The 27567-nt window shown below is 30.3% G+C and overlaps 2 protein-coding genes across 2 annotated transcripts; one reads left to right on the forward strand and one right to left on the reverse strand.

Annotated features, from left to right (window-relative positions):
- LOC132920253 (calcium and integrin-binding family member 3) lies at positions 1–16110 on the forward strand. The gene is made up of 5 exons (XM_060982499.1): positions 1–556; positions 4579–4613; positions 12848–12965; positions 14723–14870; positions 15546–16110. Exons 1-5 carry the CDS (start codon positions 506–508, stop codon positions 15761–15763), a joined length of 570 nt encoding a protein of 189 aa, XP_060838482.1. The 5' UTR covers positions 1–505; the 3' UTR covers positions 15764–16110.
- Positions 15803–26261, reverse strand: LOC132920251 (chondroitin sulfate proteoglycan 4). The gene is made up of 21 exons (XM_060982493.1): positions 25989–26261; positions 25612–25918; positions 25236–25547; positions 24843–25170; positions 24459–24773; positions 24128–24394; positions 23795–23992; positions 23351–23575; positions 23067–23249; positions 22837–22989; positions 22530–22762; positions 22250–22475; positions 21551–21814; positions 21211–21456; positions 20876–21135; positions 20396–20708; positions 20066–20314; positions 19756–20004; positions 19491–19686; positions 18865–19430; positions 15803–18779 (listed from the first exon to the last, which is right to left on the reverse strand). The coding sequence occupies exons 1-21, from the start codon at positions 26056–26058 to the stop codon at positions 16911–16913; spliced, it is 7029 nt and encodes a 2342-aa protein (XP_060838476.1). The 5' UTR covers positions 26059–26261; the 3' UTR covers positions 15803–16910.
- Between the last annotated feature and the right edge of the window lie 1306 nt (positions 26262–27567).

The following is a 27567-nucleotide window of genomic DNA, read 5'->3' on the forward strand; positions in this document are numbered from 1 at the left end:
ATCATACGAGCAATGGTTGACTTAAAATTTGGACGATGTACTTTTTAATCTCGTTGAGTGAAAAGGGTCTGAGAATCCAATAGACGGTTGGTCACCACACCCATGACATCGAAAATTACATTTTCCTGTGCGTGTGTGTGTGTTCGTCGCGGACATTCCGCCCAGTTCGCGAAAAATCAAAAGTATTAAAAAGGCTGTCCGTCGTGGCGTCGCGTGACTACGCTCTAGTTTACGCGGTGAGGGGTGTTCCTACCGCTCTCGAGGAGTTCGTTCGGTGTTATTATAGTTCTGCCCGTTCGGATACTCATTTGTGTTTTACACTTTACACAGACGTCGGTCCGGTTCTCACTCTCCCGTGCCAACAACTGTATTTCTGACAAATTATTAAATCTGTTCTCTCGGCCGAAGACTTGCGCGGATGCTTAGTTATCTCCTCGTTCGTCCTTGCAGCAGCGCAGGTTCATTACAACACGACGTGTAACCCACCACGGGCGGCGGCGACGTTATGGGCAACAAGGCGATGACTTTCACCGAATCGCAGCTCGAAGATTATCAGGTGACTGATAAATAATAACGGCGTTACACGATAATTCCTTGTTGGCGCCGCGGTGCGTCTTATACACGCACATACGGCCGGTGTGACAGTCGATTGGGTTTTCAGGTTTTTTTCCCCCGTACCTGTACGGTTTGTTATCGTCGTAGTAAACCTCTATTACCCCGTTTCGTCGATCATAATGTATTATGTAACGAGTGAGTGCGGCGAGCAGGTCATGTACCCCGCCACCCCCCAATTACATAACCGGATACAATTACGGAGGGGTTTTCATGAGCCGTAAGTGTACCCGGAATATATTGCTACAATATTACGTTGTCTTAGGCGTGTTTTAGTGCTTGTTTGCTGAGAGGGGGCAGATATTTGTGCTAGCTAATACAATCTGTGGACTAGTCAATATATTATTTTATTGTATTTTTGAAAGTAATTTATTATTATCCCAGTTGCTGCGATTCAAGACATTTGAAATAACCTATTATTTGCATTTGGAAAGAAAATAATTAACATGCAAGAAGAGCAGCACTGATGATATCATTTTAGGTGTCGGGCTATAGCACATAATATTAAGTGGTGAAGTTAAAAAACCGTAGTCGGTAGACATTAAAAGTGCGTAGAATGTATTAACACTATAAAGATATTGCACGCGCATAGTTACAATTAATCATTCGTATTTGTCGGAAACTAATAAAATTACTCGTTCGAAAATGCGATATAATTCAATAATTGTTCATAGATATAAGACAATATAAACATTTTAAACAACAAATATAATTTTAAAATAAGTGTTTAACACCAGCGGTACAAATTAAGAAGACGAGAACAAATAATAATTATACCGGAATAAAGTTTGGTACGGTTTTCATTAATGAGGACTGGAGTAAAAAAGTTTGAGAACCTCTGATTTGTATAAATAATTGAAGAGTTAGGCTCAATTGCACGTTGGACGGGAATTTTTTTCGAATATTTAAATAAAACAATGCGTTCGACAAATACAAGCTTGACTCAAAACGAGAAAAATACGAATACTTTATCTCAAGTAATAATTACTGCAAGTGCATATCATCCGGGCAAAATTATTTTTCCTAGTCTTAAAACATAATATTATTGGGTCAATACTTTTTTTTTTTTTGAAATCAATAAAATAATTACAATATTCCTAATAACCAGGGTTCGGGACTTGTAGCACTTAAAACTTTAAAATAAGCACTTAAAAACATCATTATAAGCACTCAAATAAGCATTTCAAAAACTTAAATTTGAGCAAAAATATATAATAATAAAAAAAATTTCTTTTTACATGATATAGTAGATACTAGATATAATTTGTAACTGTACTAAAAATAATATAATTTAAGACTGCACAAAATCCTGAAACAAAATGATTTGGAAAAGTTTCTAACTAAAAAATCAAATTTCACTTTCGAGACATTTTGCTTTATTGTTTATAGATTTTCCGAGGGATTTTTTGAAAACACCATAAAAAGTACTTTCAAATTTCATAATTGAACTTGTTTTAATATGACATACATTTTAAGCCAATCCATAAAAATAAGCAAATGCTTTAAGTCCTGAGCCCTGTTAATTACCAACAAGTATAGGTAGGTTATTATATAAGCGACGAAAATAAACAGAATAATAAAATCACAGTAAGAAATTATTGAGTCATTAAGATACTGTCGACCGGTGTTGGTCCCCCATATTTGAAGAAAAAACCTCGGCCAATCGCCTGGTGGGTCAGACCAACACTGGAATACATGGTTATTATAATATTGTATACATATAGACATATTATAGTATATGAATATGGTATACCGTCGAATGTCGGGCGCGCATCGCACACCATAATATATAATGGAATCCGTGAACGCGAGATTAAAATCAAACGTGTGTGTTGATAAATGTGTAATACGTATCTTCCTCCGACTCTCTGTTATTTTTAGATTCAGTTTCCCCGAGACTGGACCATTCCGAGAACCACTAAATTATTTAAATGTAGAACGTGACAAAAACGATAATATTATAATGTATAAATGTATATTAAACGGTTTTTTTTTCGATTTGGAGTCGATGAACTGCATGAGCATTACACGGAGGGATGACAGCTTTTCGTAGAGAAGAGATGTTTATTACACGCGGTGCGGAGCGAGTTTTTTTTTTAAATTATATACTTTTTTCTGGTAGCAAATCCGAAAATATTCCGGGAAAACTATTCAATTTATTTGATAATATCGCCGCGGTCGTCGGATCTAAAACATTCTTTTAATTTCGGGACCTATATACATATACATATGTGTGTGCACTCGTTAAACATTGTACACACGTAGATTATTATTATATCTATAGCTTGTAGGACGTGTAAATTCAGTTATTTATTGGTTCCCCTCTACTTACCACACTATACCTCATGCCTTGGCGGTATGGCGGACGGAACACGGGCCGGTATATAGGTACTCCATGCCTCTGCTGCAGTTGGCATCGCAACGGATATTATAATAATTATTGCAGTAATACAATAGAAATTGCTCGATGTCCTCTTAACCGATACGCTTTACAAAACAATACACAAAAAACGTAGGCAACAATTCAGCTGGGACTTTGCGCGAGATTTTGTGCGTTTATCAACTGATTTTACTGATTTGACGTATATGTTAACCGAATTATATTCTATAATATAAATTACAAAATATTCGTCATGACGGAAAACAATTCGAACGCTGTCATTGTCGTGACCGATTAATATTTAATAATTTTAACGTCAATCGCTCGTCACCACCTCGTGTGTTCGGTGATCATCTACTCCAGTGAGTACGCAATCGACGCCTGTCGGAAACGGTAGGTACATACTCCGCTCAATGACGATATATTGGCATATTGCATGTTATTATGCCGCTCGTCCAATACGCACCCCTCGTGCCCTCCCCATATGTACACTACCACCTGTTCGATGAGACGATGACCCACCCTAAATCGGCATGTTTTATTTTGTTTTCGTGTTTCAACTGGTTTCGGCGGTTCCGTATTTACATTATATACGATTTATACGTATTGTATACATTTCAAACCGTGAACGGCGTAATAAACAAACCGTAGATCTGTATACTTGGTAGAATGCATTCAATCCATAGTCTAGCACTTGCAGTGGTTCTGTTTCACACTAGGAATCTGTAAAAGTATTGTTAAGTAATATCTACCGTTGTCATCACTTTAGGATTGACTTGAAAATTGACTTGTATTCAGCTTATCAGCTATATCATACGAACAAAAGACTTGAGCAAATAATTTCTGTGTAATTGTTATTGACACATCCGGAATATATATAATAAAACAAATAATCAATAGTGTATATTATTATAATTTTGTTAAGATTTAAGAATATTAATAAGAATCGTATTGTATGTTTGTCGTTCGATTAAAATCACGACGTGACAACACAAGTCCGGCGTCATGTGATTTAGTGCCACTTAAATTTTTGAGGGGTCTAGTGCACTATGGACATTAATATTCTCTTGTGTTTGAATGTCGAACAAACAGAATATAATGTACCTGCGTATTATTATTATCAATTTAAAATATGTATTATTTAACTGGCACGCCAATCGGTGTATAAATAACATATAAGGTCGTCTACGACGATGCCGAGTGGGTTGGGTCAATTAATAATGGTTTGTGCCGCAAAAACACAAAAAAGTTTATAAGTAATAATATATTTATACAGTGTATATTAATGTATATATATATATATTTATATATACACACAGGGGAGACTACTATACAATCGAATGTATTTGTTATATTTTTTACTCTCGGTTGTCGTATCATTCATTGCTGTGTCATTTATTGAGTGAGAGTTAACACGCACGACACACGATATCATATATAGTAGTCATTTTTTAGTTGAGAAAAAAAATTCTATCGCGGAACCGCGAGGGCCTGCATGCAACATCCACCATTCCCCCGTGTATTATAATATAGCTACACCCGGAAACCACAATGTGTGTTTATTATTTTTTTTACTCCGTTTACAGGACTGCACTTTTTTTACCAGGAAGGAAATACTTAGGTGAGTAATATTATAATATAGCGGTAGTCACTGCAGCTCCTGTGCACATGTGTGCAAACAGGAGATGACGTGTATTATTTGCGTTATACGTATACTTCGTTTTGTGTTTGTGTGTGTGTTTTTTTTTAAACCACACGTGTTTATTTTAAGTTGAAGAGGATTTTACAAAAAAAATTGAACATTTGTGAATTGTAGTATTTCATCATAATTTCTTTACTGATATAATATTATAGCTGTTAATTTTAAATATTTATACTTATATGACATACGCATATCCAAATAGTATAACCACTATTACCTAATTAAAATCATCTAAAGAAAACGTTTTGTTTTTAATCCATTGATTATAGCAATAAACATTGTTTTATTCGTGTTATTAAACGCCGCGGTTGATATAAAAATAAAACTAAGAACACTATAATAGTACTGTACATAATTAATATTTAAATAATAAAACAATTATCGTTCTATAAATAAATTATCTACATTCATTGGTTATTAGTTTATTATACATATTAAGTATTAATTGTATCACCACACTATATAAAATAATGCCAATAAAAGGAATAATATAATCTACTATATAGATTCTTTTTGAAACTGTTGTGAAACGACTGAATAAGTTCTTTTTATAGGAAGCTTACTGGTTTTAAGAAAAGAAAGAAAAATGTTTTCTTTTCAAATATAGTGTTACTGTAGGCAGGGTTCGAAACCTGAATGATTTTTTAATGGTTTTTTTTAGTTTAAATAACCGGTTAAATGCGTTCATAAATATTCTGATTAATTAAAACCGGTTATACATATATATATTTTTAAAGGCTTTAGATAAATAGAGTACCTACATATTATTTTTATTTCAACTTTTGTATGTATTTTTGTTTTAATATATACCTAATGTTAAAGTAAAAATGATTTGTATTATGTCTATACTCTGCAGTATACCTATATTATAATTTATAATGAAATATACGACGCACATGTAGCCACATGGGTGGAATTTGTCCACCCTAAGCAATAACAATATTATTAGACGATTGAACTTGCGCCCAATTTTTCAGAGGTGAATCTAGACAAAATTAATCGAGTACTTAAGTATATAATAATAACGAGATTAGGCGTGTTTATAAAAGGGTGCTCTATTATTAAAAATCCCGAACTTCTCTTGAAATCATATACTTCAAATTTATGTCGGGATTATTGGTACGTTTGATTACCTTACTTACGTTTATATACCTTCGACTATGATTACACGATATCTGAGTATAAAATGTAAATTGTCCTTTTCCCGCTCACGCAAATAAAAAGGATTTTTTTTCTGCAGGTAGGTTACAGCCAGTGGTGTAACTACAAATTTGGGACATTGAGTCCCCGGGGTAGTATCAAGCGTTGACCCCCATATATTACCAAAATTAAAAAATAAATATAGTTTATTATATATAAATTATTTTAAATATAGTTTATTTATGTTATAATATGTACAAAACTACAAAGTAGCTCTTCAAAGTTTTATTTCCAGCTTCCAGAAAATGTTTTTATTAGTTCTTTAGTGTCCATACTACATTTGTCTGTTTTCTAATAATATGGTATGGTATGTTTTGCACTTTTTTCTAACAGTACTTGTCTCGTGAATTTTTAAATACAATTCAAATATTAGTATATTATTTTAGATTCTAAACGGATTGAATAATGTATTGATTTTACAATGATGTATGTTTTTTTTATTTTTGTGTCTGTCATTTCGTTTTAGAGTAGAAATAATGCTTCGATTTTTGACTTCAGCCCCTTTTTGAAAAGGAAAATAAATCTGGCTGGTATTTTTTTTTTTTTGGGGGGGGGGGGGTCAAAAATAAAAAATTTTCAGTAGTTTTCAAAAGCATCAGGAAAAACCTTAAAAAAGTAACAGAAAAACGAGAATTTTTACACATAATCTGCAGTTTTGTCAAAATCGATTTTTTTTATTTTGCTGTCTTTCAAAAATGAATCAATGTAAATACTTGAAATGTTCACCAAATTTTTATATTAGCGTTATATATATTTACGATTAAATTTTAAAAATATTTTGACATTTTTAAAGCTATTTGTAGACTTTTGAAATTTTCGATTTTTTAATTTGTTCTTTCTTGAAATACCGATAAAAAAAAATTTGGCTTTCCAAAAAAAAATCTTTAAAATTCAATACAATGATTATTATAAGTTGTACTTAATATAGTAAAAAAAAAAAATCAAAAATCGTTAGTCATAATTTTTGTTTATAAGCATTTAAAGTTCAAATGTTTACGAAATATGTCAAAATCGCAAAAATTAGGAAGGAATTTTGAAGTTGAAAATTCATACATTTTTTGTGATTTATACCTAATTTTATAAAACCCAATACAAGGTTTTCCATAAGTTTTCCTTCAAATAACTGTAAAAAAGAACTCCAGCGTCAATATAGAAAACATTTTATGAGCGACGAGCGTATGAAATTTAATTTTTTACGAAATCACGTAAAATAACGATATATTACAATTTAAATATATGTAATAATATAATATATCCCACCAATCATCCTATACTGACAAATCATCTCCGTTCAGACTCGTTTGTCGTATACAATGATACCTGTTATTCAAATTTAACACATCCATTATAGTGACCTATACTCATCCTCATCTCTACTATACACTATACAGCAAAGCAATACCCACTTGCTCACCCTTTTTTATAATACACATTGTATTTAAAAGGTTAGGTTAGGCCCTCCAAGTCCAGGGCCCCGGGGCATTGCCGTGCCTTGCCATTCCATAGTTACAGCCCACTGTTTCACTTGGTTCAACAATGTCTTAATTAAACACAATAATTTATCTTTCATTAGAGTGATTGAATAGCCTGGACAGTAAAAATATGACGTCTTTATAGATTTCAGAAATAATATTTCTTATACATTAAGAACGCGTAACACATGCATTTTTTCGTTTAAAAATATGTTTTGCTAGAATAGCTATCATTTGTGTTACATACTTATAGAAATCGTACAACTATCAAACTATTTTCTAACATAAAGATGACAATAATACTGGTGCGAGTACATTGGTTTTTTTTGCAATACCTATATAATACATACACTCGTATTTATTAACTGTTAAAGTATTTAGTTTTTCATAATTTGTAATGGATCATATAAACCGACTGAGTTGACTTATAAACACAGATAATATTGTTATATTTATGTTGGGAAGTTTAATTTTTTGATTGTTTTGATCACTCATCTCTGGGGGAGGGGGGTCGAGTGCGTATCGAAATGACCCTTTTTTAATGTTCCAAGTACGTTCAGAATAAGGCCATCAGCCGAGTGTGTCCTTAGAAAAAAAATGATCATATTTATAACGTAGTCTGAATGTGTGTCCCAATTCATTTAGATAGTTATCCTAACCTTAGGAGGTAAACACTAAACAGGCAACATCCCAAAAATATTTTGTGATTCTTATTTGTGTTATTATTTTTTATTTTAACTTACATCCTTACGATTGGTTGAGTGTACTACTTTTAAAATTGTTTTTATTTTTGTTGTAGAGTATTTACTATCTATATAGGCTGGTGTTTTATTGTGTTTATATGCCATTCTTTTGAAAAAATCTAGTCTTAATATATGAATTTTTTCGCATGTACCTACTTCGTTTATGTTTTCATGTTTTTTTTTGTTTTATTGCTATTTTATTGAATTTTTTTATATTTTCAAAAATGTATATAAATGTAATATGTATATCTGGGTGGTGTGTATAAAATAGGTACCTATGGTATGCTATGGACCGAGGATGCACTCAGGATATTTCATATAATTTGTCGATAACACTGCGGCCGCAACCGAGCTATAAAAAATATAAAAACTAAAATCGAGACGCACTTGAGAATTGAGATATCCCCATCGGCCATCTCTGGAGAGTTGTATACATATCATTTTTACTATGATGGCTTCTTAAAATTACATACAATAATAATAACAAAAAGACAAAATCAAAATTGTATTAGACATTAAAATGTAACATACGAAACATAATGAGTAAAATACCCTGTAAAAATGTATCTACAAGACTACACAATGATATTGTTGACCATTATGTTGCAATAAAAATGTTGAGTACTGGTATACGTGCTTAAGCACTACTTATATTGCATACCTAGACCTCTGCACACGTCACATTAAAAAAATATGATATATTTATCGGTATTATACAAAAATGTCCGAAATCAAGAATGTCCTTGGTAAAATTTTCCAAAATTTAAAAATTGAATGATCATAATATAATAAAATGGGAACACCCTGTAATCCATGTCAATCTGCGTACAGGTTCGAGGAAATTTTATTACAGCTATTTTTTGTTTGTTACAAAACAAGAGTCAAAGTCAAAAGACGTATGAGAATGATTTTAATATAATTTTAGAAAAATGCGCTAATATAAATAATAATATAGTATATATAGATAAATAATAAGGACGGAATCACAGATTTTCTAAATTAGTAAATCGTTTACATCCAAGTATATTACTCGAAAAAATTAACAAATTGTAATTTAGTAAATCACTATTCATTTAAATTGTATGTAGATATACTATACATACTATATATTATGCACATAACCTGTACATAAATTAAAATATTTATTTGTATTTTAAGATATTAGGTACACTGATATGAAAATAATTAAATTGCTTACAAAACATAAATGTTAAACTTTATTAAGATTTAAAACTATTTATTTATTAAGAGTGTATTAATGTATAATGTCCTAAACTATTTGGAAATGTATTAGTAGAATACTGCCCAAATGCATTACAGCATATTAAAAAAACATCATACTATTACTTTACAATGTTATAAAATCATTAGCTAAAACTACAAAAACTACAATGTATACATAGATGACATCGTGGTTCAAACGCATAGTAATTTTTACCAACTCGCCCAAACGCGATCCACCCTTTACTACCTTTATAAATATTATGAAGCAATAATAATATGAGTTCATACCGTGTATAGATTTGATGTCACTGCATACGTATAATTATGTTAATTAATTATTTTTGATGTACAAGGGAGACTTCTCAGTTCTTGCGGACAAGTGGGTAATGGATATACGATATACCTATTATAATAATCATAGAACTTCATTATATACAGTTCGGAAATTACATTTCTTTTCGTGGTGGTCGAATACTCAAATTTTGTAGCATACCGAATATTTTACCTATGCAGAATACACAGCATTTTCTAAAACGCATTTAAAAAAAACCAATATTGATAAAAATACAGAATAGAAACTATAAAGTAATATGGCGTCAATAATATCTATCAATTACAAGTATAAATCAGGATTCAATTAGCATTAAAATTTTAAATAAAATAAATATTCAGTTACTATTTTTTTTTTTTTAGTTTATTAAATGATTTGTGATAAAAAATAAACACAGAAAAAATATATACTTAGGTTTCAATAGTTATTATTTTAATATTTTTATTTATACAAATTAATTTTTTATTTATATTTTATTTTTTATGATGCGGGTACGACGCGACTATAATAAATTATGAATGAAATCTACTAGATGTATAGAAAAATAATAATGTACTTTTTTTCGACGAATTATCATAAGGTATTGTTTATTTTGATTATTATCGTAAATCTGGGAATTCAAATTTCGTTGCGAAAAATGCGATAATGGATAATGGATTTAGACACACTAATGTTTATTTACTTCTCACACATTGACATAGCCAAAATGTGCATGTAATATGAAATGCCTAAATACTAACCCTTAAAACATGGTATGCTTCAGCCCTCTTAAGGAAGTAGGATGAAAATTCTGGTTCGGATTTTATGGAACTATGATGGAAGCCAACAATATCTTAGTCTTTTATTTTGTCTGTGTATCGAAAAAGAAATCATTCAACTTATAATCAAATTTTAATTTAAAATAAAATAATTTATTGCATTGTATATTAAAAGACAGTTCAATTTGTTTAAAGTTTGTATGGGGGCATAGGTCATAGAAGCCCTAAACTCTAGGGGTTTTAAAAAAGAAAATACTTTTATTGTTTAAAGCAATTTAATGTTGACGTCTATACAAATATTTTTAAGTCTATTTTAATTTTGAAATTGATTTTAAATCAAGTTAATACGTTTGAGGTAGGTGGTAACCGTAGTGGTCAATGGTGAATATTTACTAGTCTCGTTTAAACTGATAAATGTGAAATAAATAAATAATAATGAAATCTTCATACTCTAGATTTTGTCATCTTAATATATATTTTTGAAAGATTTTTCGCTTTTTCTTTTATTTCATATTTTCATGGTACACAATTTGCACATGTTTCTTGAAATTACAACAAAGACTAACAAAATGAATTACAAGCATTTTTTTATAAGCTTACTCAAAAATGATACGTGAGCATAACATTTATTATTAGAATTTAATTCGTGGTAATGCGCGGCGATAATGCTTAGCACGATAGAATATAGTCTATAGGTATAATAAATACGAGTACCTATTACCTACTATAAATACATATATATTTTTTACATAACATATATATAAAAGGTATGCAAGTGTGTACCACTCCGTTTTACAGTGAATATCGAGTAGATCACTGTAATGGGTGTGTTCAATTTCAATTTAATGATACATAATCGTATACGAAAAACGATTCTGTACGGACTACGGAGACAGTCTATCAGCCTAAATTACTTAGTATATATTTCATGATACGTTTTATAATGATACTATTCAAATTATTTTAACTAACTTTATTTTACTATTTTGGTGCCTAATATTAAATATTAGGTAGGTTGAATTAATTTTTGCCGAAAAAATAGCATTTGAAAATGTCATTGCGTATATAGTAAAATTCGTAATACACCTACGTAATACTCAAAGTCCTCATGAATAATGTCTTTGAGTTATATACAAAATAATTAAGATCATTATTCATTATTTAAACTTTAAATAACTTAAAATTAAACTTCAAATGTCTATTAAAAAATTGTACTTGTAGATATACTTTTAAGTTTATAGTTGACTTTTGATAAGTAGGTACTACAAATTACAATTATAACTGTACCTAAATACCTAATCAGTAATCATACAATATTGACTAGCAATAATTAACACACGATCATTAGTTCACTTTTAATTGTACTTACTTTATTACCATTACTTAACTAGGTAAATTATAATTCACAATAAGGGAGCTTGGAAAACCTCACATATTGACCAAATATCTATTCACAAAGAGGAAACACTAATCTCATACAAGGGCGCCCAATAGGGGGTGCAAGGGAGTGAAATGTCATCCCCTAGAAAATTATTATTATTTTTTTTAGCTAGGAATAATAAATTAATTTTTCTAATGATAATACTACACCATGATGTACAAACTCATACTCTTACTTTGTTAATTGATTCCGTTCGTACCTACGTCGTAATACTATGTAGTCGATCAATCAGCTACATATACAATATATACGAGTATATATAAATATATTTATGTGCTATGAAAAAAGTTTTTTTATGATTGTCACCCCGCTAGGTTTTGGCACCCTTGCGGCCTTGCTCTCATATAGGTATGACTTCCCAACCTTCTAACGGCCAGACGTTATCACTATGCATCTTTAATATTTTTAATTACTTTAATAAGTAACAACTTGCGGGAAATCTTTTAGTAAATTATATTAGAAAAAAAAATCGATAATGTTAAATGTCTATAAGTAGCTCAAAATTATGTACAAAAAATGCTGATATTATACATTTAGTAAAAATTTCAAGTAAGTATTTACGATTTTTTGTTTTAGAATTACACACAAAAAAAAAATAGATTTTGCTATATCCAGTAAAATTTTCATTTTCCCATTTTTTTTTTTTTTTACTCAATATTTTGAAAAATACTGGAAATTTTCAACTTTGACCTATCCGAAATACTAACTAGGTCTAATTTTTAATCAGAAACCATCCTATCAGTTGAAGATTGAAGTCTTTTTTTCTTATATAAATAGTAGGTACCTATTAAATAAAAAAAAACTTATCATAAAATCGTAATCTAAAAAGGTTTTTAGTCACGCATACTCCAGTACTGCGGTTTTTTAAATTTGTAAGTACACATACACAACGCACTGTTAAAACGTAGGTTTATATGAAAATAATAAAAAAATAATTTTTTAATTAGATATAACACTTAATTTAGTCACGTTTTGTTTTTAAAGAGTGTACAAAAGGTATAGAGCGATTTGTCCAGAAGTAGTGCCTAAGAAAATGACTGGAGACGAACCGGTGAAAATCAGAGTGCCACAAGAACGAATCGAACAGTTGCCAGAACTCAAGGTACTTAAAGATATATTTTTATGTTTTGATCAATTAAAAAAAATAAAAAGGTACCTACTACCTATTATTGTTATTATATTGTTGATACGTATACTTGTCTTAATTTATTATAGGATGGAAAAATACGTTATTTTTACATTGTCCATATTGAAAATATAACTATTATTATTTATTATTTATTTAAACATGTATAATTTATACATGTATTGTATATTTCGTAGTTATTTACTTCTTTTATTTTTTTTAGTTTTTAAAAATGTGTTTAATAATGCCACTGCTTTGACAACAACTTTATAAGATTTTGAGATCCTATCATAGGTTAGCAGCCCATGTCTCCATAATAACGTTTTAGTTGTGTGATCACTGATCAATCAAAGCTCATATATTATCATAGTAAATAATTGAAAATATATTCGCAAACACACAATGCCTGATGTTATATTTTAAAGATTTAGTATACTTAATATTTTATATCGTAACCATAGTTTTTTTAATACATTTTTAGGCTATTCAATTCCCAGCCCTATAGTAATTATAATGTCATAATGCTTGTAATGATATAATAATGTCATTGTCATAATAATAGACATATACAAATTGGTGTATAAATCAAGGGTCCCAGGGACAAACTAGTCTGGGCCTCCCTTACACGAGTATTAAATTTACTAATAAAATCCAGCATTGTTCTTTAAAATGTGTTTACCAAAAATACAACATAAAGATATTATATAATAATGATATTATGTAAGTATTGACGTATTGTTATACAAATATGCTGATACTTAAAAATATATGTTTTTATTATTTATAAAAAAAAAAAATGTGTTTTTATAGTTATGTTGGTTTAAGGTTTGGGGTATAATGAATTCAAAAGCATACGCTATACGCTATACTTTTATTATCTATTCTTTAGGCAGGTTATTAGCACAAACAATGTTCGCCGTTTATAAATAGTCTGACACTGGTCTGCTGTCAACAAGGAGGGAAGGGAAAAATCCCCATCCTGTCTACCCCCAAATGGCACTACTATATAATATAATAAAAACATTACATAAAATAATATAATAAAAATATTACATAATATAATATAATAAAAATATTACATAATATAATATGGCACCACTACAGCACATAATATATTGAAGTAAACATTAGGTTAAAAATATGACCTGATATGCGGACTTGGCCGGATCCCGGGCCCACTTTAAAGCTTGGCTACAGCCCTGGCTGCCCCCTATCATCGGTCCTGATTTATACATTTGTTACTTTAAAACTTAATTGGGAAATCGTAAGTTCCTATACGGTAAAAAAAGGTACACGTGTAAGTTCCTACACTAGGAATATTATAAGTTATCAATCTAATAACAGTTATATCATATTATAATACTGTCATACATTTTAACTCTTTATTCTATATAATATATAATTTATAAGCTATATATCTAATTTAATTTAATAATTTTAAAAATAATAATAATTGTAATAATTCGTAATTAGTGTAGAAAATTACATATGAACCTTATTTTATCATGTAGGAACTTACATTCGCTCACTTAATTAGGTACCTATGAAGTGTGATTAACGATGACTAGAGTAAGGACTAATAATTCTTAAATTTGCATACTTTTTCGGGTTAATTTTTTGTTTATTAAGTAAACACAAAATACAATATATACAATGTTGTTGATGATACCGCGTGGTATATACAATTCATAAACAACTGTCTACGTGTGCTACAAAATTGGGTTTTGTTGCAGGAAAACCCTTTTAAACAACGCATATGCCAGGTATTCTCGAAAGAAGGTAATGGATCGTTAAGTTTCGAAGATTTTTTAGATTTATTGTCGGTGTTTAGCGAACAGGCGCCTAGACAAATCAAAGTGTACTATGCTTTTAAGATTTATGGTAAGTTGGAAACAATATTAATATTCAATATTGGTACAATTGTAATAATCGTAATAACATTTTAAATTATTATTTACGCTGGATATTTTGTCGTAGAACCTGATAGTACACCCCACACAAATATTAAATACAGTATTTTGCTAATCCAAACTTACAATGATTATATTTTATAAAAATCTATTCGTTCAGCAATATCCAACGTTTATACATCAACTTATTCAAAATGTATTTACCGAAGATCGAAGAAAAAGAATAAAGTTAAAATGATATGGTAGTCATTTGAAAAAAAGAGGAACACCTATAAAATGTTCACTATGAAAATAAAAAAATAATTTCTTTTGTAAATATGTTGCATTGTTGCAAATCCTAGACATTGTACGTTATTAAGTTTAGGATTCCACCATAGTGCTACAACATATGTATACGATTTATATTTAATATTATAAATAGGTGCAATAGCCAATAGGATATAGATACGATTCCGGATTCACACGTCACACTTATATACAACATATAATTAAACATTTGATCCATTGACGCGATATCGTAAAAGTCCTTTTAGAATTTGGACCTTTACCAATAATTAAATCTAACATACCTACTTAATTCCAATTTGTAAGCGATTTGAAGTTTTTTAGTACTACACAATGTTATTTTTAACGGTGGTGGTTATAGATTTCGATGACGACCATCACATTGGACCTGCTGACCTTGAACAAGTGCTAAAGCTATTGACGCGCAGCCAACTGTCAGCTGAAGAGATCGTTCAGGTATGCGAAAAAGTCATTGAAGAAGCAGACGTAGACGGCGACGGCAAACTGTCTTTCATGGAATTCGAACACGTTATACTCAGGGCACCGGATTTTTTGGGCACTTTTCATATTAGAGTGTAGGCAAATGCCACACAGTGATGACAATTTATTAAAAATCACTTAAAAAACTTGAAATGTTTACGTTTATTACTTTATTTTTATTAGTCTAAAAATAGTATGTACAATAAGAAAACTAAGATATAATCAATTGAGCTTTGAGACATATAATATATCGGTAAACTATAATATAATTACATTTTGGGACATGCGCTCAGGACTTAATAAATGTTTTTAAATGTTTACATTATTATTTTATGGCAGATAGTTGATACACTTCAAGTGTACAACTATAATATAGGTAACCTAAATACTTTTCGACACAATTTCTTGGCCAGTAGTTTAGCATTGTACATTGCAAGGGAACAAACAATATAGAGGTATGATAAATTGTCATAGTAAAATGTCCTGCATTTGCAAATTACATTAAATACAAATTCAGAGACTGGATATGAAAAATTTAAGAAACACAAATGTATAAACTAATCAGTATTACATAAATGGAAAAAAAATTGTCAACAACATGATTTTATCACTTGTTATCGTTCTTTGAGTACAGTAAACCAATTAATACTAACACACGTTTTCATATTTTTCTAGTCTAATCAAACAACAAATTACTAATTATTTTATTAAAACAATCAGTCAATTATGTGATCTAGACAATGTCATAAAGATATTCAAACATGAGATGTTTCAATAGTACAATTATCAATTAATAAAAACTAAATAATATAAAAGTTGGGTTATATAAAGTACAGGTATTCCATCTCAAGTTGTTTTAGTTTATTCAATACCTTACCCGCACTCATCTTTTGTATTTAAATACATAATTTATTAACATAAGCTTAATTTAATGTGTTACATGCCCTTAAAATATTGTCACTTAAAGTTAAAATAGTTAGCTGTTATGGAAGTAAAAAGATTTAGTAATAAGATTAACTTGCAATATAACATTAGGAAATGTGGGTTATCATTATAAATATTACAGACTAGATTTTTCAATACTCTAATCAAGATCAAAAAGAAAAATAAATAAATCATTATACAATTAATTTAAATTTATAATTGTACAAATTAATAATAATAGTTTAAAAAAATGTATTTTTTTTATATATTTTTAATTTTTTCAACTTAATAAATAATAGTTTGATACTATTGACTACTTACGTCAAACCCAATACTGATTTCTTCTAAGCATTGGGTTATTTTGTTCTGTACCATCAGCACTGCTACTGTATTCTTCATCAGCAGCACCATATGGATACCTCATATTAAAATCAGTCTCTGGTTCAGCATGTTCTGGTGGACCCAAAGCTATTACTTTACATCCATGATTTTCATTCTTGTCCATCCTAGGAGACGTGGTCATTAAATCATCAGGTGGGCAAGGTAAAGGCATGGGATTCATTTTATCCAACTCTTCTGCACGTTTCTTGGATCGACACCGTATAAGAACTACAATGACCAGGGATGCTACAACCACAGCCATAATGAATCCAACACATAACAAATAGTCATCACTCATATTTGGTCTAGCTATTTCTACAATATCTGATTTTTTTCCAACAGAAGTTGAAGAGTACTTAAACGTGGTAGTAGGCAAATGCGGTGTTGTAGTAGAAGGAGGTTCAGCTACAGATACGTGAAATCGCAATTCACCAATTGCTGGCTGAACACCATTTGCTGTTAATAAAAATGGAAAACTGTCTTCTACTGGTTCTAATACTTTTTTCGCCACAAAATACACAATTCCACTTGCTATTTCTCCATGTGAAAATTTTGTAACATCAACTTCACGAATAACTTGTTTGTCACCTGACCTCCTAACAATTTTTTTCAATTTTCCAAATTTTGGTTTTCTTAAAATTTTGTACTTTGGATCAGAACTTGTGGTTTTTGCTAATATTTCAGCGTTTAAAACTTGAACACCAAGTTGTGATTTTAATCCTGTTAAAGGATAAAATGCTCCAGTTTTCACAAGAGGTTCAACACTGATATTTAACCATAAATCTCTAATTATAGGAGATTGTTCACAATGCATTTGAGCAGATAATCGTAATGCATCTGCTGCAGAAGTCAAATCTGTCTGTCTATAAATTACTCTACCATCTTTTAAATCTTTGTGAGAAAATAATTTAGATTTTGTTCCATTTACAAAGACAACTCCATGCCTAGGATTCATTGAGATATTGTAAGCAACTGAATCCTTGTCTCCATTTGTTTCAACTTGGAATAATTTTTCATTCACTACAGTTTCGTATGTTCCTTGAAGTAATGGCAAAGGTAACGATACAGTTACATTCAGAGTAACAGGTATCACATATATTTGAAAAACCTTATAGACTGGATTAAACTGACCATCCCATACTCTGAAATAAAATGTAGTAGGTTTCAACTGACCATCGTGTTTATAAACCACTTCACCGGCATCAATATCAGCTTGAGTAAATCTAACAGAATTTTTAATACCAGCCAAACATATAGTACCATAAGCGGGCCCAGTTACAATGTCATAAACAATTTGTTCAGGTGGTGTATCTGGATCTTCAGTTAACAATTCTGATCTAGTTAATGTTACAGATTGTCCTTGAACAAGTCTTAAATTTGGATATGATTGAGTTAAAAAGAATGGTTGATCGTTTACAGGTATGATGCTTACTGGAATGGTGACATTACACAAAGGAACAGCGGTAGGATCAATGTCCAAGTAAACGGAAAATTCTAAACTATCAGACAAGGTATCTGAATGGTCATGTACATATCTGACTTGATTACGCCGCATATGACCCTGGGAAAATGTTCGTCGATCACATACATCATCAAGGCACACACGACCATGCTTAGGTTCATTTGTGAGTTCAATTTTGATAGTCGGTGATCTAATGCCAATGCTATTTACTAAAAATGTTAAAATGGCAGTAGTATTTAAGTCAATAATTGTCGATTCTCCTTCTTTAACCACAAGTTCTCTAGTTTTATCACCAATTAAAAGTTCTTCAAGACCACCAGATGATACAGTAATTTCTAAATTGAAAGTCTAAAAATAATAATAATAATAATAATATTGTATGAATTATGATATTTATAAAATATTAGTGGCTGATTTTATTCAGCAGACTTACTTGATTAGTAATTGGAATTGCATATTCACAGATGGCATCAAATGTAAAAACATCATTGGTAGTGTTACTGGAAAAATATTTTGATACATGATGATACCACACAGCTGATTCATTTACATTTTTTTGAGTAAAATTTGTAATTGCCATTTGATTTGAATCTTCGTAAGAAGCACTCTTTGATACAATGCCATATCTTGGCGCATTTCTTACAATATAAGTAACCTGATAATTTGGATCATCACATTGAGCCATTAAATGGTCAATAGTCAATTGACGTCCAAGCATCGGAAATACTCGCAGAGGGTTATTGACTAAAATTTTTATAGAGGCTTGTTCTGCCATTATATGAAATTGTACAATCTCTGTAGAGTGTAGACCATCAGTGGCTGATAGTTCCAATTCACCATCACAATATTCTCCTGAGTGTTGAAAATAAACAATACTCTGATCAATTTGTGCTTGAGTAAATCTTTCAGCACGTTGCAATTCTAATATCACATGACCACATCTAGATGATGATACTACGAAAGTCAAGTTGGAAACATCCGTGTCTTTGTCTTCAACAGCTAAAATAACGCATTTTTTTTAGTAAAAAATTATTTTAATTGATATTGATGTTGACTTACTTAAGTTATCTGAAGTTATGAGCCCAATTCCACCTTTCCAAACTTTAATACCAGTATTTCTTATAATCAATGGTCTTTGATTGTTCACTGGATTTATTTTAACTTCAATATCAACTGGAGCGCTTTCTTTCTCATCAGACACTCCTACTTTAACTGAAAAACTATCGTCAGTACTCTCAGACCCATCGTGAACATACTGGAAAATAAAATTTACAAAACATTAAACTAGTTAATATGGACTTTGGAGGAGTAAATTCTAACTAACCATTATTTGTGATCTTGCTAGTTGTTTGGGACTCCAATAATCTATAGTTGGATCAAAAGTATCAGCAGTAGTTCGCACAATACGTCCATGGTTTGGAGCACTAACCAATGAATATCGAGATACTCTATCTGTGTAATAGGAACTCATAACAGGAAATGTGTCGGCACTTAAAGTCACATTTCCTCCTTCAATAACATTAAGCTGGGAGCTTGTTAAATATACATTTTTTGGCACAATCACAAAACTTACCTGTTAAAAAAATAATTTTTATTTGTATTATGAAATAACCGTTAAGGATAATATTACTTACAACAAGACCATACAATGAAACTACTCCATTTGTAATATCGACAACCAATCGATCAGTACTTTGATTCATAGTTGATTGAACATAGTAAAGGTGACCACTATTTATAAGACTTTGATTGAATGTGGTTAAATGGTTGCTTTCTGGATTTCCAGGATCTTCTTCATTGGATTCTTTTTCTAAATAACCATAACGTGGGGGTTCTTTTACCAAGTACATAATATCTGAAGGTGGCACCATGCCTTGTTTTACCTAAAATTAATTATAAATTAAAAACCAAAAAACTAGTAGAAAAGTTAAGTTTTATTATTAAAACAATATATTTTTTTTTACTTCGAGGTATTGTCTGGTAACTGCAATGGTAGTAGACTCATCAACTATTATTGGAGAGTTTTTAGTGACTTCAAGTGGTTCCCAGTAGTGTTGTGGTAAAAGCCTTATATCAAATTCTAATTCTCTAGATACAGTACTACCAGCAGTTACACGGATGGTTACTCTATCTCGAACACTTTCCACATCGCCATTATGTCGGTAGCGTACATGGCCCGCTTCAAGTTCAGCCTGACTAAATATAGTAGTTTTTAAAGGCTCAAGGTTTGTACCAAGCTCTATTTCTCCTTGATCAGGGCCATTTATTACTTGATAGCTAAAATAAAATACAAAATCAGACAATTTATTAAATTAAAAATAAACATTAATTTTTTGACTGTAGGGCAGGGGTAGTGAGAGAAAGAGAAAGAACAAGAGTGCCCTTGATGAGCTTCCATATATATATATATACAATATACATACATACATACATTATACACTTACTTAATTTTATCAGAGTGTATGTTTAAATTAGTATCAGCATAAATGTGATTAGTTGTGATAGTAGCAGCTCCTCCTTGTCGTAACATTAACTGAGAATTATTTAATACTTTTATAAATGGAGGAGAAGATTCAACTTGAAGTTTGAGATCAATAGAATGTTTTCCATCAAATACTCCGAGCTCCACAACACTATTTCGATTTTGTTTAGTATCAGCCGAAAACTCATCACGATAAATCAATTTTCCATTGTTTACTTCTTCCTGAAAATAGTATATAAAATGTTTAATACAATATAATTAAAAAGCAAATATTGTTTATTAGGAAATAATACATACTTGAGTAAATTTCATAACTGTTGTAAATGGATCATTAACAGTATTTAATATCATTCCATTTGAAATTGAATTTATAGTAAAAATCAGTGATGCTACTGGTGTATCAACATCTTTGTCTTGACATTGTAAATTGTGATTAGTTATAGTTCTATCACTACCAGTGACTACACGTAAATTTTCCTCTGTCACGCAACTTGGGGGATTATCATTGATTAGTTGCACAGATATATTAACTTGGCCAACATACTAAACACACACACACACATATATATATATATATATATTTATATTATTAATATAATATTAAGGTATGTCAATTAAAAAAAAAAAAAAAACTAACTTGAAAATTGGCATTTTTTGAAGTAGCTAAAAATTTAAAATAATCATGATTATTTTCAGATCCATCATGTGAATAAGACAATGTACTATCATACAAGTCATCTTCAGTAAACACAGTTACATTTTTAACTGTACTGTTATTAATCAGTAAATGTAAATAACCATGATCTGGACCAGATAAAATTTCATAACGTAATTGATTTACACCAACACATTTAATTGAGATGTGTTTATCGGTCAATGGAGATGAACTACCTTCTATAACCTGAAATAAATTAGAATCATTACAGTACAATAATAAAATTAGTAGATACATTTATTATTTATCTTTAGGGTATGAGTTTTAAAGAAAATACATTTAAATACATATTGGTCATTTCAATTTTCAGTTTATAAAACAAGGTTCACAATATGATATTCATGATACCAAATTGAATTAGTAATTATACTATTATGCATGTATAATAATAGTATGATAATTACTAAACCTCTGTTTACACATATAATATGACTATATATTTTCACATTTCTAATCAGAAAACAGTTCTAGAAAAATAAATTTGAGTTATACACTGATTAAAATTTCACAATGGCATGCATTTTAAATATTAAAAAATAAATTATTTTAAATATTAATGCTTTTTTACTGTTTATTTTGCTCAAAAATCTATAAAAAAAAATAATTAAACTAAATAATTACTTCTAAAGGATGAATAAAAGCAGAAACTGCTTGAACCAATAATGGACTTGGTGAATATTCAAAATTTAACAACTTAGACACTATTGGTTGACAGCGAGGTGCACTTATTTTTACTTCAAACAAATCTGTAGCAGGAGAGTATGTGTCATGGTGTAGTTTTAATGTCAGAAGTCCAGAGTCTACATCATTCTGAGTCCATGTTTCACCATCCACCAACGGTTTATTCCTAAAAGTACTTTTTAGTAGAAAAAAAAAGTTATAACAATGATAATAAACAAACCTTAAATATAATGAAGCGGTGTGTGAAGTTTTAGTTAATTCAAAAATTATGGAGCTTGGGTGTAAAAGTATTGGATGGGTTTGTACTTTAATAGAATCACTTTTTACTGCAGTCTCACTAGATGCATGCCATTTTAAAGGACCAAAAACATCCACAGTCAAATGTACTTCAACAAAATTAAATTCAAACTTATATGTTTCACCTAATTTTACTTGACCAGACCATACTTCAAACTAAAAATAAAACGACAATCATTAAATATTAACATTTATGAGAATTAAGTAATATGTGGTATATTTATATTTACTTTAAAGAAATCTTTTGTCGGAGAACCTTCACTATTATGTACATAACTAACAAGTTTCTTTTCTAATTGATGATTAGTAAACACAGTAATTTTATCTTGTGCTTGTTCCCCGTCAATCAGTTTTAGTGCTCCGAATTTTGGATGTTTTACAACCTAGTAAAATTAAATAAATCATATCATACAAGAATATACAAATCAAATACTACATTCATAAATTCGTGAAATCTTACTTTAAATGTCAACTCAAGGGATGGATCATCGGCATTAGTTACAAATGTTAAATTAGAAGGACTAATTACAACAGATGATTTATATGCTAAAATGGCACCTGTATTTTGAACGTGAGTCAATAATAAACTATAAACATTAACAGGTATCAATGTAATGGCACTTTCCTTTTCTCCATCAGATACCTAAGAATTTATTTCAAATAAATATTGAATTAAATTAATGAACCAATAAAGAAATTAAATTAAATTATTTGTTTTGAACTAAAATTAATGTAAATACTTACTTTTAAAGTAAAAGTAAAATGGCCAGTTTCATTTGAAGTGTGTCTATAACCAATAAAACCATTATTCATCTGAGCAACAGTAAATGTTTCTAGTGGTACATTTGGATTGTCAGTTGTATCTAAATAACCACCACTAATATTCATTACAGATACAATAAGTCTTTCTGGGCTAGAATCCCGGTCAATCACTACTATTTTATCCTTATCCAGCATTTTCCATGTACCCTAGAAATAATCAATAACTTAACAAACAAAACATTAACAATACATTAAAATTACTTACAAATTCAACAACAAAAAAATGCAAAGTGAAAAAATCAGTAGCTACTGCATGCAACTCACAAAGACACTAAGTATAAACTAAAAAAAAAAACTCAACAAAATTAGACAAACAACATAAGTAAGCATTAACCATGTTTGTCAATTACAAAATAAATATTTTACCTGAGCCAAAATAAAGTTGTAATCAGATGGTATACGAACAGTTGGTGTATCATTTTCTGGAGTTATATTAACAGGTAATATAAATCTTTGTCGTTCTTGTAAATAATCTGGTAGTAATAAACCTTCATTAGATGTAAATTCAAGTTCAAGTGTTATAAAGTCTTGAGTACTTTCAGATCCATCATGAACATAAAATACCTATAATAATTTTGTTTTAATAATAATAATAAATGTAACATACACAATTAAGACTATCTGATATTATGGTTATCAATATAACTTACAAGTAATTGTTAAATTAAATTAATAATAAATAAATAACACTATCCTTACCTCATTTTTTAAAATATTGAGCATGTTAAATGTAGAGATTGAAATCCCAGTAGATGACTTAGAAGACTCGATATTCAACTTTCCATGTTTAGCAAAAGGTTGAACAATATGAAACTGTACACCTGCTTCTCGAACCCCATAATGATTATAATCTAGTATCAAACTAATAACTGATGTAGTTAGAGTTGCTGTGGATCCTTCAACTACGATCAAATTGTTTATAGTTAATACTTCAATAGAAATTGGTAATGGAACTTTTAACATTGCCTGTAAAATATTAAATAATTAAAGTATTTTTATTATAAAAATAATTAGAATATTTAGTATATACATTATGTGTTTGTACAAATTCAGGACGAACACATTGTGGGTCACTGTGATTTTCGCATCCAACGCATTTAAAGGAATTAATTCCAACTTGTGAACATCCAATGTCAGGTGAATGGACACAAGGCTTCTCTGTACATGCATATGACCAAACACAACGAGATATGAGTTTGGAGGTATCTAATGCATCTGGTAAACCAAGTGCACGTCCATCGTTTGAAATTCCTCGAATACATCCTTTAAAACTATTACCTGCTGAAAGCATACCAGAAGCTAATGCTCCACTTCTCATATTTACTTCCAGACCACCAACATACAACTAAAATATGTAATATATAAAATATTTTAAATACAATATAAAGAAATGATTCTTTTTACTTTTACTTACAATAGTTGAAAGATCTAAATGTTTTGAAGGTAGAGCTGAATTATTTAAAGCCAAACGATACCTATGTTTGGGTGCATCAATAGTTACATCAAGTCCCCCAGCTTCCATTGCTACATTTATAGAATGCCATACTCCATCGTTGATAGTAACATCAGAATATAGTTCAGTGACTCCAGAACCCCAATTTTGAGCAACACGTATTTTACCACCAACAAGTTCTACACCAACAAAATCCACATTTCCACTATGTCTACTTAATGTTGAGCTTTTTTTAGAATTATAAAGAATTAATCCGATTTCAGATATCGTTTTTATGGAAAACTGCCACCTTATAAACATAAAAACTTTTCATAAGTACCTATAGCATCTATTATAGTATTCATACATGCTTACTTGACATTAGTTCTTGATGTTAATATACTGGGTATAGCCATATAAGCACCATCTTCAAGAAATGATATACTTGATTCTCTTGGTGCATCAAATTCATTTACACAACCCCAAGATATTGAATGAGCATCGGCTCTACCAGTTCGCCAACGTGCTCTACTCAAAACATCTGGTACTGCATTATAACGAACATCTCGTAAACAACCACGTAAACCGTTAGTATGACCTAAGAATAATTCAGAAAAATCTCCCTGACCGCCAATGTACAGACCACCATACATATTCAGTTCATAGAATCCAATAGGCAATTTTTCTCTAAACAATATAAAAGATATATACAGTGATTGTAAGAACATATAAAATCTAGATTACTAATTACCTGACAATGTGTATTTTATCAACTGCCAAATTTAAATCTCCTTCTTTCCGTGATATGTTAACCAGATGCCAATTAAGATCATCGAGTCGAAGTCCTCTTGGTGATGATATCTCTGACTCACCAGCTCCAAGATTAATCTTTACCTTTAACTTACCAGCTTCTAACAGGACAAAACAGTAGTCCGTTTTACCAGCAGCCAAAAACAGGAACGCATCCAAATGTTTCGTACGAAAAGCAAAACTGATTTCTGTCGTGCTTTTAGCATCTTGATAAGGTACGTTGACATAACTAGATCCATAAAACGATGCTGCAATAAACACAAACCGTAACTTAATGTATACTGGCCACTGTTCAACTCATTATAGACGATAATTTACCTATCTCCGATGAACATAACTGTACGACACAGAGGCCTATCAATAAATTACTGCATTTTATCGAAAACATTTTAATGGAATCATTAAAAAAGCACTTTTAACAACATTATTGAAGAGTAGAGACTTGCTGACGGGAAACAATCAGTGCAGATGGCACAAGTTAAAAATATACCTAGAACGCCCATAACACTCACCCCTCGTTACTCATTCACTTTCTGTTAAACCAATTACTAATTTGTCTAAATTTAGCCCCCTTTCTCTAATCACTCGTCAGTTCTCTTTCTGTTCTCCTGAAACGTGATAACAGTAATTCGACTTCCGTGAAATCAGTTGCACCAACGTTGTAACACAAACTCCCACCAAAATGCGAAGCACGATATAACCTGGTGGTGGAAAAATATTGCTTGCTTAAAAATTTGGCTGCCTTATTTAAAAATTGAAATGGCGCCCCTGTGGCCCTGTGATACTGCTCTACTAACTGCATGAACCTTTTAACTATTCCGGATTCCCTTAGCAATTTGCGATTGTAAATTGTACATGTAGGTACGTATATCATAATATTTAGCTTGGTAATTTTACTGATGTTAAAAAAATTTAAAGTTTCATAGAATCGTACAAAATAACTTAATACTTACTACTTACTTACAAAACACTAGTCCACACTCCACAGATATATGTTCCGCATATTTACGGTGGGAGGGTATGGGGGGATAAATCCAACCCTTGGTCTTTTTTTTTACTGGTAGGTTTAATCGTTTCATACGTAAATTATAAAAATACAGAATAAAATTATTGAAAACGCTACTCTTTATTATAAATTTATAATATTGAATATTGATATATTAACAATTTGAAAATATTATGACTGATGCCCGTAGTCCATACACGACTTACTGCTAAATATGTATATAATTGAAAACAATTCATATCGTAAATCGTAAAATGCTGTGAATTGTCAATTGTCATTAGGTATTGTCAATAACGAACCGTCTATTATCCACAGACCTTATCATACTATTATTATGCTTTTAATAATAAGCGTTTGGTTGCTACTTAGATCTAAGGGTTGCTATTTCAAAACATATTGTAGGGCGAAAGCATGTATATATAAATAGGCAATAAATTTCAATAATTAAATTAAATACAAACAATATAATCATACTTAAACAATAAAATACGTGTTATTAATTATTTTTATAATTTATTATTGCAATATTTTATTTTTAATCCAGCTTAATATATTTATATATTATATACAATGTTTAACATTTTTGAGAAACAGTGGTGATAAGTGTACTGTGTACCCCCTCCGAGGAAATATATGTTTGCCAACGTATATCCCCCCTTTAACGCCAATGCGTGCCTCTATATACATAATATCATAGACCGTAGTAGATAATTGGTATAGCCGGTAAGGTATTCTTATTGCCATTCGTCGTGTCCTGGGCCCCGGCCGGTAATTTAATTTTGTACTGTTTAAGGGGCCGTTACACCAGCATTTATTTTCTCTGTCTATCTCCCACAGTCCCATATAATATAGGAACAAAGATACTCCGAATTTCCACGATTTCGACTCTCT

This window comes from Rhopalosiphum padi, chromosome 2 (genome assembly GCF_020882245.1).
Source record: "Rhopalosiphum padi isolate XX-2018 chromosome 2, ASM2088224v1, whole genome shotgun sequence".
In the NCBI taxonomy this organism is placed as follows: domain Eukaryota; kingdom Metazoa; phylum Arthropoda; class Insecta; order Hemiptera; family Aphididae; genus Rhopalosiphum; species Rhopalosiphum padi.

Bases quoted from the DNA above. Each gene is read 5' to 3' on its own strand.
- LOC132920253 (XM_060982499.1), top strand. From the start codon at position 506: ATGGGCAACAAGGCGATGACTTTCACCGAATCGCAGCTCGAAGATTAT. The intron at 4,614-12,847 runs GTGAGTAATATT...TTGTTTTTAAAG, and splicing joins ACCAGGAAGGAAATACTTAG to AGTGTACAAAAGGTATAGAG. The intron at 12,966-14,722 runs GTACTTAAAGAT...GTTTTGTTGCAG, and splicing joins AACAGTTGCCAGAACTCAAG to GAAAACCCTTTTAAACAACG.
- LOC132920251 (XM_060982493.1), bottom strand. From the start codon at position 26,058: ATGTTTTCGATAAAATGCAGTAATTTATTGATAGGCCTCTGTGTCGTA. The intron at 25,548-25,611 runs GTAATTAGTAAT...TATATTGTTTAG, and splicing joins GATAAAATACACATTGTCAG to AGAAAAATTGCCTATTGGAT. The intron at 23,576-23,794 runs GTAAAATATTTA...GATTATTTCTAG, and splicing joins ACAACTTTATTTTGGCTCAG to GGTACATGGAAAATGCTGGA.